The sequence below is a fragment of the Podarcis filfolensis genome, assembly GCF_964270895.1.
Source record: "Podarcis filfolensis genome assembly, chromosome: 1".
Classification (NCBI taxonomy): Eukaryota; Metazoa; Chordata; class Lepidosauria; order Squamata; family Lacertidae; genus Podarcis; species Podarcis filfolensis.
Window position 1 is genome coordinate 38,895,769 of NC_139604.1, and position 17,883 is coordinate 38,913,651.

General features: G+C 39.1%; 1 protein-coding gene and 1 long non-coding RNA gene across 4 annotated transcripts in view; one reads left to right on the forward strand and one right to left on the reverse strand.

The window, feature by feature from the left end:
- Positions 1-14,771, forward strand: part of LRP1B (LDL receptor related protein 1B) — a 764,381-nt gene extending 749,610 nt beyond the window's left edge. For all 3 annotated transcript variants that reach the window (XM_083581632.1, XM_083581633.1, XM_083581634.1), the window contains 5 exons: positions 2,800-2,876; positions 5,297-5,387; positions 6,931-7,069; positions 9,683-9,781; positions 13,481-14,771. In XM_083581632.1, the coding sequence (XP_083437758.1) occupies positions 2,800-2,876; positions 5,297-5,387; positions 6,931-7,069; positions 9,683-9,781; positions 13,481-13,621 (547 nt within the window). In that variant the 3' untranslated portion in view covers positions 13,622-14,771. The remainder of the gene's footprint in view (positions 1-2,799; positions 2,877-5,296; positions 5,388-6,930; positions 7,070-9,682; positions 9,782-13,480) is intronic.
- The window catches only part of LOC310747997, a 71,109-nt gene that overhangs the window by 31,164 nt on the left and 22,062 nt on the right, over positions 1-17,883 (reverse strand). The window lies entirely within an intron of this gene.

Genomic DNA, 17,883 nt, shown 5'->3' on the forward strand with positions numbered 1-17,883 from the left:
CCAAGCCCTTCCGCAAGTAAATAACTTCACATTGACACGTAGTCAGTGTCAGTTGTTAAGTTAATGGGCAAAATTTTGGCCACAGCTATATTGGTTACAGCAAAGTGAGCGGTATTGCCTTAGGAACTGACAAACTATCACTGACTCCTGCCCTCCTAGCAGGGAGTGTGAAAAGGTAAACACCAAGCGAGGGAGCAACATTGGTGAAGACCAACAAAGCTCACCCCGGGGTTCCTGTGGTCCTGGCATGGCCCTAGCCCCTCAAGCGGACTTCAGACGAGATCCAGGACCCCCATATTCCTTTACCGGAATACCCTTATTCATGGAGGGGCAGGTGATGGCCGCACCCCCCCACACACTTCATTAAGCCAATGCCTAACCGCCAAACCTTACACAATTGTGACGATTGCTAAGGGGGAAGGCGAAAACCAAGTGGACACTGCCAATTTGCCAAATGGAAAAATTCCTACCCAGCCCCTGTTCCAAAACAGGCGACCAGCCAATATCCGAAGCAAGGCCAAAGCAGCAACACCTACAAATAAGGACGGGAGGGCGGGTGTTCGGCAGCACGAAGCAAGTGCCTCAGCCACATAGGCCTCCACCAATCACGCCAACTGCACTAATTGGCTCAAACAGCCTGGTGTGATTGTGGGGCCATACAGACAAGGTCTGGTCCATGCCCAGCACCTTCAACCTGGTGGGGGTTCTCTAAGGGGCCCGTGTGCAACCAGGACCCTCGTTAAAGAGGATCCCATTTGCAGGTAAGTTAAGGCTGCTTTATAGACCTGAAAAACTGAATAGTGATGCTCCCCCTCTCCCCAGATGCATGCGTGTGTGTGCACGCACACATACACACACACACACACACACACACACACATTCAGTGCAGCCATATAACAGATTGCCACATCCTTTCAGTCATGCAGAACCTTCCTGGGGTTGCATGGCAACTGCAGGCAAGGCCGGAGCCTGCATACACATCCTATTCCACCCAGTCTCTTTTCCAACAGTCTGCTGCTATTAGCAAGATACTTAGAAACCATAGATTAATTGCATTTCTCTATATAGGATAGAAGCAGATGTGATACTATGACAAGTTTTTCCAATAGTTAACATGTTTGGGATGGCGATACAACAGTGCAAACATATACAGGACAGATGGCAGCAAACATTAAGACAGATGATAGCAAACACTTGTACTATTAGCTTAAATTTAACTTTGATGATTTCTTCTTGACTTAAAGGTAACTTTCATGCAAGTATGAAAATAGAGTTGCTTTTAATACTTTTTATGCTGAATTGATCAAGTGTGTGTAGTTCACAGTGTGCAAAGAACAGGCTAATTGACTTGAACATTACATCGCTACAAATTCTATTTCAACGTTAATGAACCTCCTTGCCTGAGGAAATGTGTTTGTATGTGTATATGTGTGTGTGTGTGTGTATAATCAGTCTGTAGGCAGATTTTACTAGAATAAAAGCTAGAAGTATACTTTTCCTTGGATAAGCAAAATCAACAAATTAATAACAATAAATACCACCAATATATATTTCATCTAATGAAATATTATGGTGGCTATCTCTACACCATACAACATGCCAATCAATTTTTCTCATCTTAAGAAGATGAACATTAAAATGTCCTGCTTTACTCTTGCCTTTATGATGAAAAGGGGGCTCAAGTACTGGCAGATAGAATACCTGTCTTCCATCCATGAGATGTAGAAAAGTTTAAGGCTTTGTTACAGGATTGCCTTCTTTTTTACTCCTTTCAATCAATTGACAAGAATAGTTAACTAGTTTGCTCCTCAGCACTGTCTCATAAAATTTATATCTGGCATGATATACAGCAGACAATTTATATGTGCCTACATGATCAGAAACGAGGTATAACTCTATTTCAGTCTCCTTCAGGCATCTTCCTAGATGCTTCCCCCCCATTGACAGACATCTCTGAGGTAGAATTAGTTTTAACAGAGTGATCTCATTTGACATTGCTTCTCTGGAAACCATTCCACCCCCACCCACAATCAATCAATGCAGGAGTATCAAACATGGTGTTTTCCAGATGTTGTTGGACTTCAAAGCTCAGCAACCCCTGCCATTATGTTCAAAGGTTGAGAGCTGTAGCCCAAAAACAGCTGGAGGGGGCACCAGGTTGACTAACCATGAAAATCAGCCAATTAAAATAATGCAGCCCAGGTATCACCCAAGCTTAATGGATAACAAGTAACTCATTTCAGAATATTCCATTTTTAATAGCTTTTCATTTCTACTTGTGGCCTGTTCATAAAAAGCACAATTATTGCTCAGGAACATAAATAATTGCTACTTATATGTCTAGGATTCCTATTTTGGTGCTTCTATTAGTCTAAAGTCAATACATTTTAGGTTAAGACATTTTGCAAAAGACACAGGAGAGAATAGTAAAATGAAAGCAGTTTTGTAAGTAAAAATGAGACTTCCCGGTTTGTGAATGTTTAATGTCATCAGTCTCTACTAACAAGAGACTTTATATTTAGTTATTATCTGTGACTTTCATTGCAGGTTTTGATACCCAATGTTAACAGTACTGGCATTGTTGTATTACCACTTAACTATTTTATAAATTTTATTATATATTTTGATAAATATTGAAGAAATGAAAATGGTAGCATCATTACACCTTATTGGAGACAAATGGTGTTTACTCCAGAACATGATTTTTTTGGTCATTAATATGGGTTATGTCTATTTAATATATTTTTGTATAATTTGTAAGTGTGAGGTGATTTTATTATCTTAATTGGGTTGTTTTAGATGCTCCACCAACTGGTCTGGTACACAGTGTGAGAGGCCAGCTCCTAAAAGCAGCAAATCTGACAATATCAGTACAAGTAAGTTTTTTTGAATAACAATGTTAATATAATTTAAGCCGTTATTTAAGGAACAAAGCATTTTTTGATAGCACTGGAAGTTATTGGAATGGGCATTTTGCTACTGTTATTGACATTAATTTATTGTATCTTTATTTTTTAGATCTTATGATTAAATGGAAATTGTTCAGTTCAGTTGTGTATTTTTTGATATGTTCTTTTTTGTTTATGACTACTTTTGTTATGTTTGTAATGTAAATCTTTTCATGTTGTAAGCTGCCTTGGGCATGGTTTTAACTTTGGGAAGGCAGCATACAAATAAAATGATGATGATAATTGACCATTCCTGTGGACATGTGGGTCACTCTGATATGAAAAGTATGGGGCAACTGTTAGAGCCTAACTATGTGAAATGTTTATTATGTAGTTTGCCTTTGCAAACATTTTCTTTCACAAATTGACAGCATGGAAGCTCACAATTTGGAACGGGACACTGGAAAGGGGGAGGTTAATTCTTTACACCGACACAGTCCTGATATGGATAGGGGGCTCTGCATCTGCAATTTACATTGGACCATTTAATCAAATGGAAGATTCTTCTCCCTTTCCATGCCATTTGCAGTATTAGGGAAGGGGTAATGATCTCAATCAGGATCAAATAAGGGTAAAGGTTAAAGCTCTGCTACCCCTCCATGCCTGAATCCCAATCAAGGGAGCAGGCACCGTATTTTTTGCTCTATAAGACTCACTTTTTCCCTCCTAGAAAGTAAGGGGAAATGTGTGTGCGTCTTATGGAGCAAATGCAGGCTGCGCAGCTATCCCAGAAGCCAGAACAGCAAGAGGGATCGCTGATTTCGCTGCGCAGCGATCCCTCTTGCTGTTCTGGCTTCTGAGATTCAGAATATTTTTTTTCTTGTTTTCCTCCTCCAAAAACTAGTTGCGTCTTGTGGTCTGGTGTGTCTTATAGAGCGAAAAATAATGTAATTTGTGAACTAAGAAGCATGACATCTAGTTTGGGCCATAAGAAGACAATAGGAGGAAAGTTTACAAGTGATGGATAAAGTTTGGTTTCAGTTAGGAGAATTGCAGAATAAATCGAAATTAATGGAAAACTAGGTTTTGAAAAAGCACTTGACAGAAAAGAAAGTGCACCAAATCAAAGTTAGTTATGTAACTAAGAAAATTCACTTTTAAAAAGAATTAAGTGTTTCTTGCACACAATCTGGGCTATTGTGCCCAAGAGGATAACCGGGCAGGACCTGTTTGTGCTCATCAAGTAAGATATGCATATGCAGAAACATGTCTTTGCATATGTATACTCTCTAACTGGGTTAGATACCTATTTAGACAAGTCGGTGGTTAATAAGTAGTTAAGAAAAAGTTAAGTATGGTCCCTAGATCATTACATTTGAGAAGTCAAATGTAATGTTTCAGCAAATAAACATGTTTGGCATGTCCTGTGCTTGATAGAGTAGTATTTGGTTACAAACTTTAACCATATGGTATGATGTCATGATCACTATCCAGAAGGCTTGTAATCTACTTTAACAAACTGAAACTGGGATAGAATAAAAGAATTGTAGAGTTGGAAGAGACCATGAGGATCATCTAGTCCAGCCTCTTGCAATGCAGGAATATGTAGCTGCCTCACATGGTGATCAAACCTGCAACCTTGGCATCATCAGCACCACACTCTAACCAACTGAGCTATCTAGGAGACTGGTGACAGATTGATACACAAAGAGGGACTGGAGTATGACTGTCAGGTGGCAGTGAAATGGCTAATAAAGAGAAATTAAATAGTTCAACGAATGACTTAAGTAAAATGTCAGCTTTGAGAAAGGACTTTGAGAAAGGCAGGCCAACTGCTGAAACTTAATAGTAGAAGGAATTTAAACTTTTCATCTTGTCATGTAGAGAACCCAAAGATACTTCTCAGTAGAATATTTTAGAATCAGAACACTGGAATATAATGAACAACTCTAGGTCAGTCAGTGACCTGGTTCAGACGTTAGTTTGAAATGCAGTTAAACTGAACTATAGTTTAAAAGGTGAACATAATGTGTGCTACCGTAAATGCTTTTCCCTGTTCAGGCTGCTTCCACACTGCTGGGAGCTAAGATATGCTCCTGCTTAGTATCATGTCAAAACCAGAGCTGATGGGTTGTTTCTCTCCAAACAAACCCACGAGCTGTAACCAAGGTTTATTCTTGGCTCACAGCTTTTTGGGAGGAAAGAAACTACAACTCAGGTTTCAGGTGACACAAAAACATTTAACAGCTTCCAGTATTCCATCCCTACCTTACCTTATCTATTTGTTAAAACCTGATCTACATTACAATCAAAGCTGCATGTCACTCTGCTTACTGAGGTATTATCAAAGTTTCCTTGCCAAATGTTAAATTATCAGTAGTCAAACCTGTTTCTGTTATTTGTTGCAGGAAGCATTGCAATCATTGTTCCACTCGTCCTCTTGGTGACCTTGATTACTACTTTGGTAATAGGTTTGCTACTTTGTAAAAGAAAGCGAAGGTAAGAAATTTCTGTCGAAGGAAAAAGAAGCAATTTACTGGATAAGTTCTAAGGACAACCAACCTTGAATGGTGGTGATGGTTGTGTAATTTCAGTCCAATCCTATCTCTACATGGCACTGTGTGCAGATACTCCAAATAATTTGCAATATGAAATACCAATGGGGAATATAACAGGAACAGAGGTGGGAGAGTCAATGGTAGGGCTTGATGAATTTGAGCAAATGTGATACACTTACTTAAAGCTTGATCATAGTTGGGAACTAGGATTAAGAAGATGAGTCAAAGGCCACATAGAAAAGGCACATTTTCAGAGGAGCCTTGAAGGAAAGGAACAAAATGACACCAGCTACATGTTCATGGCAAAAGTAAAACAAAGCAAAAAGAAGGGAGAATGGGCGTGACTGTTTAAGGCAGTAAGAGAGAGTTAGTGGAGCGGACGGTATGGGCATCAACAAATCAAGACCAACAGATACGATAGGTAAGGACAATATATTTAGGCTGGGTACACAAAGGGACAGCTAGTGAAGTGGGGAATCTACTGCTGCTACTACTAACAACAACAGCAACAGCAACAATTTATTTGTACCCAGCCAGATGGGTGGGGTACAAATTATTTATACTGCCCCAGCCACTCTGGGCAGCTTCCAGCATATAAAAAAACACAGTAAAACATTAAGCCTTAAAAAGCTTCCCTATACAGGGCTGCCTTTAGATGTTTCCTAAATGTTATATAATTACTCAACTCCTTAACATCTGATGGGAGGGCATTCCACAGAGTGGACACCACCACTGAAAGGCCCTCTGCCGGGTTCAGATAATTGTCATACCACCTGAATGTGGCAGAGGGCCTTTTCGGTAGTGGTGCACTTAGGTATGCAAGAAGGGCATTAAAACTTGGCAAATAACTGGATATAGTGTACAAAGAAGAGACGTGAAACCTATTTACCAAGGAGACCGGACATAGACTAAAGAAAGGAAGACTTGGGAGGAAAGAGAACTGATTCTGGCTTAGACTTGCTGACCTTGATATTGCAATTAGACAACATAGTGGAGCAGCAGTAGTAGTTGTTGTTGTATTCTGCCCTTCATCCGAAGATCACAGGGCGATTCACACAAAAAATACAAAATGAGAACACAACATAAATAGTAAAAACAAAACAAAAACTTCCCTCCCAGAAACAAATGGAGCAATTGGCAGACAGAGAGACTGGAAAGCTGTGGGGTATCTATAGAGGTAACGGGGCAACATATAAGAGGTACTGAAAGTCATAGGAATTAATAATGTTTTCCAAGGAGAGAGTTTAGTGAGAGAACAGTAAGAAACTAAGAAGAGAACTCTCAAGGGATAGTTGCAGAAGGGGTGTGTTTGCAGAGGAAAAGCTTCCCACTCCCCTTGGAAACATTGAAAATTAATCTGGCAAGGCAATCTCCCCCCCACCCTGAAAATCACTTCCTTCTTTTCACAGATTTTTTATACACACACACACACAACCCAATACAGAGATTAATTTGTTCACTCTTTCCCTTGTGATATATTTTAGGGCAAAAACAATCCGACGACAACCAATTATAAATGGAGGAATCAATGTAGAGATTGGAAATCCATCGTATAATATGTATGAGGTGGGCCATAATCACAACGAAAGAGGTCTTTCAGATTTTACATTAAATCCAGAAAAGGTAAAACCAAATATTTGTTTCCTAATTCAAATAATTATGTTTTAAATAATAGCAAAATATTGTCATTGGGTAGGATCCAAAGGTATTCTTCCATTTGCAAAAAGAAGCTCTGATCCAGTTAAGGCTCCAGCTAATATGCAAGGAAGGGGTCAATTTTTGCAAATTTCTCTTCTCCCCTACAGCCCTCCTAAGTACTTCCCACACTATTTCAGAGTGTTCCAAAGCTCTCTGGAGGTGGGGAAAAATAAAATTGGTGAAAATGCCTCCCTTTATTCAGTAGTGGCTGGTAGCTTTTTGACTTGGTAGGGCTGAATTTTTTAACCTGCTCTTTCATCACAATAGGATTTTGACAGCACTTATTTAAGAAGCTTGCCATTATATGTGTACAGACTGACACTGTCTCTTTTTTCTCTGCACATCTTTGGACAGGGAAAGCGTTTCCATGTAAGAGGGTCTAAGTAGCATTTTCAGACAAGATTGACTCCGCACCTCTTACTTAGAAATTAAGCCGTATCACATGACTAAGTTTGTGTATTTATGTATTGTTTACACCTATACATCCACTGCCAGAAAACAAAACACATAAAAACTTTTAAAATGCCGGGAAAACTTGCTTACACAGGTTTCCTCTCCCCAAAATCAATTTAACTATTTATAATCCAAAATATACTTCTCTAAATTAAAACAAAAAACCCCAAAAGTATTCCAACCGTCAGGGGGGACGGACAGTTTCATTTGAGCCATTAGAACAGATCAGAACATATTTGCAATGCATGGCTCAGTCCTGAAAATGTGAAGTAATAATCTCTGCTCATGTGCAAAAGCTCATTACACCATACTAATCATAATTAACCTATGTTATGTCTGAGGTTTAAGAGAATATCTTCCAGATTTGAGGAAGTATGTGGAGTCATAGCCAGATAGCAACAGTGCCCTAACGTTTCATTTCAGAAGTCCACTGACAAACTTATAGAAGAGCAAGGTAGAAATAATAAGAACAGAATGTGTGGCTTCAAGATTTTGAGAAGGGATTTTTAATTACGTGACATTTTCAGTGGGAGGGCTGTGGACAGCCTCCACCACTCTTACTGATCAGGGCCTCTTCTGAAATGGAAAGACTCATTTGAATCCAACCCATTATTTCCAGAATGCTTAATCTATAAGTCACAAATGCAAACATTCCTGTGTGAAACTAGCTCACTATTATACACTGTAACAATTGTGAGTTGTTCCTAATATATATTGATTATTTTCAACTGAAAAACCGTAATACTTTCTTATCCCCGCCAGGTATTTGAAATCTGCACTAACCATATGCTTTTACCTAATTAATTTTGAAGACCTGTGATGGGAAAACACTCTCTTTCCTACTGCTACAAAATATCTCATGCCTGAGACTGCTCAATGACTTATTTTACATAATGACCATTGTACCATTCCCAAATTGTTCATTATTCAATGGTGATGCTGGAGCGATAGCAAGATAGTGAGCAAACAGTGTAAAAACTTAAGAACCGCCTGGAACTTTATAGGGATTTAAATTATTTTAATGATTATCACTGCCTGGATGGGTCAGAGTTAATGGTTTATCTGGCCCAGCGTTCTGTTTCTAGCAGTGTATCTAGAAAAATCACGTATGGAATGAAGGTGTCAAAATCTGCTCCTCAGAGACATAGAGGTTCCATTTATTTAATGCTGGCAACCAGTATTTGATCCATTCATGGAAAACAGATCTTATTCTTTTGAAATTCATCAGAGATAGCCGCCATCTGCACATCTCAGTGTCAATGAATGTTGTTTTTAAAAAAGAATCCCAATCAAATGTTCTGGCATGCGAAAGGGATTTCTATCTCTAAATGCAATTTATCAATCCTTAATGGTTTTTTTTTTCTAGACTAAAAAGACCTATATACTGAAGTGATTCTTTGTATGGAATGTGCAGTAACCCTTAATGGTTTTCGCTTTACTTTCCTGTACCTTTTCCAAATCTGTGATATCCTTTTTAAACATGGGGTGACCTTAATGGCACTGGGAGAGGCTTCTTTCATCTTGTACATGTGAAGTATTTTGAGGCACATAAAAATTCTGGCCAATCTCTTTGTTATGTGCCAAATGAACACAACTCCCCCCCAGTTGCACACCTAACACTAGCAAAGTAGTTTTGCTAAGCTTTCAAAGAATCACCCCAGCACTTAAAAGGAAACACTCCTGTTGTTCCAAATTACCATCATCTGTACAAGACCTTGAAGAATTATTTCAGTACTATGATGTATACAGTTGCCCTATGACAGAGGAGTAGCTGGATTATGAATAGTTTTTAGAAATAGCCAAGTGTGTCCTAGTAAATTAATCACATGTGTATACAATAAATTAGGGCTAGCCCCTAGGGCCATTTGAAAAAATGAAGATTACTCTAGAACAGAAATGCTTCCTGTACTAATGAAAGTATTTTTAAAACTTGTATGCATTTAAAAAAGTATCTTTGGAAAAAGAAAAAGTTCAAGTATGTAATTTTACTCATTGCTTGTTCAGTACTATTTCAAAGTGTAGAAGGAAAATGCAATATTTTAAAAACAAGAACTAAATGCAAAAAATTGCTGTATTTAAATGCAGGCCAGGTATATAGGGGGAGGGTCCACAGTCTTCAAGCTTCCCCACACAGCACCGCCAATCTACTTAAACTCTGACCTGAAAGGACCTTTAACAGCAGGGGTGAGAAACTGCCATTCATTTTCCATGCTCATTCTACCATAGCCCCTTACTCAAGAGTTAGAAATGATCTGTATGAGTTTACAACTGATAAAGGTAGCACTAATATGCAAACAAGTATTTAAATGAATGGTGTATTTAAAAATAGCCATGCAATATGATATGAAACAGTATAAATGAATCTAGACCTGATGTTAAAAGTGAAAATGCAATTAATGTGCACATTTATTATGTGAATAACAGCTGCAGGGAAGCCTGGGGTGCCTGTGGGGATAGATATACAGCTGCAAATGGGAGCTCCCTTAGAAACGCAAGTAGCAGCTTCAAAAAGGTGATTTTGTGGCAGGCAGATAAAGAATTTAAATTCTGCTCCCCACCCACCCTCACAATCCTGCTATTTAGATACATGCACATTAATTGTATTGACACAGTTCATGTCACATCTAGTTTGGCCCTGGAAATAAAGCAATGATAAGAAAGAAACTTATTCATAGATAAGTCATGTTTTGCTGTGTAGCATCAGCGCAGCATACGGATTGTTTGCTCCTTCAGAAAAATTAAAACAGACATGGCACCCATTACAGTAAAAAAAAGGAAAGAAGGAAAGGCAGCCAAATCAGTAAGTAACCAAATGAAAAAGAGACATCCAAGATGAGCATAAGAAAATTTATTACCTAATGAACTTTGAGTATTATAATACTTCTTCAGGTCTTTCAAAGAGAAATTGTCCAAAACTGTCTTCCACAGATGATCTGAAGAAGAGTTATAATCCTCAAAAGGAACTGGACACTATGTTGTCGTCAGCGCCATCTTGAAAACTTCAAATTGAATAGCTCTACCCCATTATGGTGCAGCCAGGTCCAGCTAAGAAATAATTTCAAATATTCAGTCATATTTAGACAGTAGTGTCGAAGGTGATGCTTTGACATCTGTTTTCACAGAAATCAGTGTTTGCACCTTTTAGCTACTAATTCAAAGAGAAACTTCAGGCAAGATAGTAAGCGAGCATAACTAACTGAAAACTTTTTATCACACTAAAAGAAACTGACAGGAAGCAAAAGTACACAAATTTATGACAAACCATTTCTCTGGGAAATAAATTGTAATAAATTTTTCATTAAAATTAGGATCAACTAGCCACTTTATATTAATACCCTACATCAGACAAATGGTTTATCTGGAGTATTATCAGCTGCTCAAAATAATGTGACAGTAACATTACACAATATTTAGTGTCTTAATAAGCAAAATGACATGCCCAATTAGATGCGTTCCCTGTACCTGATTGTGCGCTGGATTGTGTAACAGATTTTAGGGCAGTGGAACAAGTTTATGAGCACAAGGCACAGAACTGAAATAAAGTTAGTGGTAAACTTAAAAGGCTTTAAAATTAGTAGGTAGTTGGACATGAATGTTCCCAACGTTCTCTAAATTTCATCTGCTGGACTGGATCCAGACTTTGCTCCTGCTGGTTAGAATATTCCAAGTGGCATTCCACTCAGAGTATGCTCCAGTTAAGTAGTGGAGGAAGGTGAATTTGCCAATTCTCTCCCACACTCCTCCCGAGGGTTGGGGACCCTCCAGAACAGTGGGGGTGTGTGTGTGGCGGCACTGCTGGCAGCAAAGTGAGAGGGAAATTGGAAAAATTAACCTCCCCCTGCCACTCCTCTTCATAGATCAGAAGGTTTCCGTGGACAGAACAAGCCTTTATGTCCACAAGTCAAGACTGACTCCGACCCATAATTAATGAGTAATGAATCAAAGACCTTTAAACTTTCTTAAACATCAGTGACATTATTATTAATAATCATATTCATATGCAAGGATGCATGTATTTATATGAAATCATTTACACTCATTTGTAATGTGGTTTCTGCAACTGGATATCATTTTGCATGTATTGCACCAAAACGTTCATAGGATGTTGTAGAGTTGGCAATCACTTTTTTTCTTTTTCTTTTTACAATATACAGCATGAGACAAACAGACTGGACAAACCCATTCACTGGGCTTTTATAGGGCTTTAATTGTGAGCTTATCTGGCCATGAAAAATGGAGCTCAAGCCAATTGCATAGGCTATGGTTATATCACACAACATTCAGCCCAATGCTGTGTGTGTTTACTCAACAATAATTCTACTAAGTCTAGTATCAATTAGGTATGTATAAGGTTGCAGCCTTAATAATATCCAGAACTTTCCTTTAGGTAAAGATAAAGGTACCCCTGCCCATACGGGCCAGTCGTGTCTGACTCTAGGATTGTGCACCCATCTCACTTAAGAGGCCGGGGGCCAGCGCTGTCCGGAGACACTTCCGGGTCACGTGGCCAGCGTGACAAAGCTACTCTGGCGAGCCAGCACCAGCGCAGCACACGGAAACGCCATTTACCTTCCCGCTATAAAGCGGTACCTATTTATCTAGGTGGGCAGGAGCTGGGACCGAAAGACGGGAGCTCACCCCGCCGCGGGGATTCGAACCGCCAACCATGCGATCGGCAAGCCCTAGGCGCTGAGTTTTTACCCACAGCGCCACCCTGTAGTCCTTTAACCATATCCTAATGATGAAAATTATCATGAAAATTAATATTTTCATGCATGCTTCAAGCATATTCTTTTTTTGTAAATAAAATGATACAGAAGCTATAAAGACATTACTATAGAAAAAAGGCATCTTGCAAAAATGCTCATAATTAAACCATAACAAAGTCTAATGACTAGATCTGTCCTATGGGCTCAATGTCGAGGTGGTCTGAATGTTGTGGTTGCTTTTATATTCAGTACAATTACCAAGTGAAATATTGAAGTGTATGAGTAGGATATTTAGAACTTAGGAAAAGAGTTTATTTAAGTCTGATCTAGTTGCCCTTTGAAACTTCTCCTACACCTTCCATGCACAAGCACAACATGTATGAGTTTCTCCATCAGCTGTCCTCATACAAGTGGAGAACTTGAGAGTCACTTCATGTGCCTGTGGAACATGTATCCAAATGGACTGCGCACATGTGAATATATGTGCCTGTACACAGTAAGAAGGCAGGCTTTTAAAACACTATTCATTGGCTTAGATCAACATCCAGGCTGGAGAGGCACCCATTATTGTCACTAAAGCACCCTGCCCTTTACTAACTTTTAAATCAAAATATTGCAGTGGCAGCTGGGCTGAAGAGAAGGTATCCTAACATACTATGAAGTTTGTAAGCATTTCTGCAGCAGTATCCTTTGAGAGTTGAGGTCATTCCAAGGGTAACTGCTATTCATATTCTCCATAACAGGATCATATGAAAATATAAGAAACTGAGAAATGAATTGGCATCGTTTTCATATGTTCCCCTCCCATATTTCCAATAAACTTGATTTCCCCTCAGTGTTTTTTCCCCTTGAAAAATAGGCGTCGGTACTCACCATGAAGTTGTTACAGTAAGTGCCACACTTTTTAACAAAAAGAAGAGCTGGTACTGCGTACTCTTGAGTACCCCCCTGAGAAAAAGCACTGTTTCCCCTCATGTTGCATGTCATCTGTTGTATTAAAAGCATGTCCCATTAGATATTTAACAACTCTTTGTTATTTGCGTGAGCCAAGGTAATGAATAATCATGTCCCGATTTGTTCCTATGTGTGCACGTTGTATGATGTATTAAATTGAGAGGTTTCTTGATTTTTGTGCTTGAGCTATTCTTAATATCACATATTTATCTCTTTTCAGCCAACAAACTACTCCAATCCAGTGTATGCAAAATTGTACATGGATGGGCAAAATTGTCGAAACTCCTTAGCCAGTGTTGATGAGAGGAAAGAACTCCTTCCAAAGAAAATAGATATTGGCATAAGGGAGACTGTGGCATAATCCATTGTAACCTTTTGTATACTGTATAAATGTATAAAATATAATGATTACTTTTCTATGTACCAACAGTATTATAATTGTTTTAGCATCAGCATTACCTCTGGATTTATTTTTTTTCTGTTTGGTTGGTGGTTTTCTGGGTTTTTCTTTTGCTGATGACTTGACTGACCATTTGTATGGTATTTTTATGAGAAAAAAAATCTGCACTACAGTAAAATTTACAACAATGCTGCTGATATAACACACATTGAATTTGTTACAAATTAAAAAAAAATCCTTTGTAGTGTGAATATGAGCAATCTATTTTGTATGAGCCTTTTCCTTTGGTTTTACTTAATCAATGAAGATGATATCTGCACTTTTTCATTATATGGTCTGAAGGCTGTAGTACAGTGTGTGAATTTGTTTATCTTTTAAATGGTGGAAGTATGGATGGTCTACTCTCTTTGTGCCCATTAAAAATTCACTTCAGATTGTTAAAATTTTAGGAAACCTAATTTCACAAATAAAGCATAACTTCCTTTTACAGTTAGCTTTAGGTTGCCAAGAAGTTATGAGTACTATAGAGAACATCTAATGGTCTGCATGAACACAGATTTTTCCGTTTTGGAGATTCAGTGGTCGTCCAAGCTATACTAAACATATATACCATGTAAAAAACCTTCGTATTTAGTAAAACCGTATAGAACTTAGTGATATACGACTTGCAAGTGGAAAGACCTTATCTGATGTGTGCTAAGGCCTATTCCGCAGTCCTGTATACAGTAGCTTACCTGGAGCACAAGAGGGCATCGCCTACACACATATTATATATTTATTTACTCAGCCATATGCATTATTTGTGTATGATGAATTCCCCCGTGGTGTAAGGAGAGCAAAAAGCCATAAGCACACACATCAATAAGAGAATTCTTAAAGGGAAGAGTGGGGAGAACCCATACTTGCCTAAAAATATTAAATCAACCCAGTCTTCATCATTTTGTATCTGTTTAAAAGCTACTGTGGATTATTTTTAAAATTTCTTCAACAAACCTCAAAATTACATTCTCAGTAGTGGGTGGAGAGCGTTCAATGTAATGAGTTTCCAGCACTTTCTCTGGTACAGTATTAGCTTATTTTATGTTGTTATGAAGAATAAAAAAAAGAAAAATCAATACAATTTGCCTTTTTTTAATTGTGACAGAAATACGTAGTGCAATTTCTCTAGGTTGTTAAGAAAAAAACAGTCCTTGAAATATTTTATACATAACTTTAAAGGCACAAAAGATTTCACACACCTGTACACAAAGAATGGGGGTGGGGGCTTTTGTTCTTCTGCTACACATTACTGATTTTTTAGCTGTCATGAGATATTAATCTAACAGATTAAATATGTTTGTGGTGGCTCTTTTTCCCCTTTGTACGAACATTGCAAAAAAAAAAAAATACAGCTGTTTTATAAAAGATTTTGTTGTATTATGTGCATGCATACTACCTATTTCTAAACTTTGCCATGTTGAGGCCTTTATTAAAAAGAACTTGATTCATGTAATACTAGTGCAGTTGTGCTTGAACAATGTTATACATATCGCAACCCTTTTTGAGTATTGGTTAAAACTATTTTTAATAGAATAATGTATTTCATTTGGTTAAAAAAAGTCATTTTGCCTATTTTTTTTATAAAATGAAGTCCTAAATACTTCACAAAAATGTTGACTTCTATTTACTCAAATGAAACTCTAACACTCTAACTACCCTGTTGAGGAGTTTGTAAATACATTCAAAAACATATTTCTTGAGCAATGTCAACTCAAGAAACAAAGATCCGTTATACTAAACGTGGGAAGCAAAATGTCAAACCTTCAATTTTTATGTCATATTTTGCCCTCAACTCAAAGTTGTACAAAATGTCAAACTCTACTTCTTCTGTTTAAGAAGAGTAAAAGTTGGTAAATAAACATGGTGGCTCTGATCCATGACAAAGACAGACAAAGTAACCAAACTGCAAACACAAAGCCTTTTTTAAAAAGCTGAATTTTCACTAGTCAGATGGTTGACAGTGGAAAAACTTGCATGGGAGGAAGCTGAATCCAGTCTCCCTACTCGCCCTTCTGAATAATGAACAGCAGATTTCAAAGGTTTTTAAATGGCTAGTACACGTGGTTCTAGTTTCTGGGTCAGTCTGAAGGATACTGCACAAAAATCTATTTGGACTACTGCAATGCTTGGACTACTGCAATGCGCTCTACGTGGGGCTACCTTTGAAGGTGACTCGGAAACTACAACTAATCCAGAATGCGGCAGCTAGACTGGTGACTGGGGGTGGCCGCCAAGACCACATAACACCGGTCTTGAAAGACCTACATTGGCTCCCAGTACGTTTCCGAGCACAATTCATAGTGCTGGTGTTGACCTTTAAAGCCCTAAACGGCCTCGGCCCAGTATACCTGAAGGAGCGTCTCCACCCCCATCGTTCTGCCCGGATGCTGAGGTCCAGCGCCGAGGGCCTTCTGGCGGTTCCCTCATTGCGAGAAGCAAAGTTACAGGGAACCAGGCAGAGGGCCTTCTCGGTAGTGGCGCCCGCCCTGTGGAACGCCCTTCCAGCAGATGTCAAAGCGATAAACAACTACCTGACATTCAGAAGACATCTTAAGGCAGCCCTGTTCAGGGAAGTTTTTAATCTGTGATATTTTAGTGTATTTTTGGTTTCTATGGAAGCCGCCCAGAGTGGCTGGGGAAACCCAGCCAGATGGGCGGGGTACAAATAATAAATTATTATTATTATTATCATTATTATTATTATTATTATTATTATTATTCTCTGTCCAACCAGTGACAAACAAACATGTTCAGTGTTCAAGTCAGTGGACTATAGCCAATTAAGTCCTACTCACAGAAGACCCATTGAAAGTAATGTTATGGTAGGTTTGCTGATACATACAATTTTACCAATTTGCTCCTCAAAGTCCATCAATGTTTGCTTGTTTTGCCAAAGCAGGCACTCCTGTTAATTATCATCATTTGGGAAGGTCCACTAATTCTGAAGGAAACCTACCTTGACACTATATGAAATTTGCTCTGACAAGAAATAATGATGGCCACTAACATAGATGGCTTGAAAAGAGAAGTGAGAAGGCTATCAGGGCCTCCTAGCTGATGCTGGCTATGCTGACTAAATTCTTCCTCATTGCTGGGAGGCAGTACGCCTCTGAATACCAGTTGCTGGGGGTCACAAGTGAGGAGAGTGCTTAAGCACTCAGGTTCTGCTTATAGCCATCCCATCAGCAGCTGGTATTGTAAGAACCGGTACTGTAAGAACAGAATGCTAGGCTAGCTTTTCTCATAGTCTTGTGACACTGCTATTCAACTACCCTAGAAGCCACTTGGTCCTGTTCATCCTTCCTAATCTGTGGCCTACATTTTAACTAATCTCTGTTAAAGGTAAAGGTAAAGGTACCCCTGACCATTAGGTCCAGTCGTGACCGACTCTGGGGTTGCGGCGCTCATCTCGCTCTATGGGCCAAAGGAGCCAGCGTTTGTTCGCAGACAGCTTCCGGGTCATGTAACCAGCATGACTAAGCTGCTTCTGGTGAACCAGAGCAGCGCACGGAAACGCCGTTTACCTTCCTGCCGGAGTGGTACCTATTTATCTACTTGCACTTTGACATGCTTTCGAGCTGCTAGGTTGGCAGGAGCAGGGAACGAGCAACGGGAGCTCACCCCGTCGCGGGGATTCGAACCGCCGACCTTCTGATCAGCAAGTCCTATGCTCTGTGGTTTAACCCACAGCGTCACCCACGTCCCTCTCTTACTGTGCTTTTAAATAACCTCCCAGAGAGCTGCTGGCGCTCCTGCTCTGTTTCCAGCACTGGCCAGTGGGACAAAGGGTAGGGCAGATAATGGTAGGCAGAGGCAGAACGAAAGGGAGGCAGAGCACTGCTAGTCTATGCACACTCAAAGTGAATCCTACTTCTGCGTAAAATGCATAGGATTATGTTAGTAACCACAAGGTAATCGATCATATAGTAACAATACATTCTTTTTATCTCATAACAACCCAACACAATGCATATTTTCCCATATTAGTTCTCTCCTGGGTTTAGAGCCAAGGTTTTTTAAAAATGACAACTATTGTCATTTATTAAAGTTGTATACTGCCCTTCATCCAAAATTCACTGGGCAGTATACAATCCTTCTCCAACCACGCAGTCTAGAAAGGTTTTTCAGGTTGTACATTTTGTGGGGAACAAGTATGGTTGCAACCTATTCTCTGCACCAAGTTC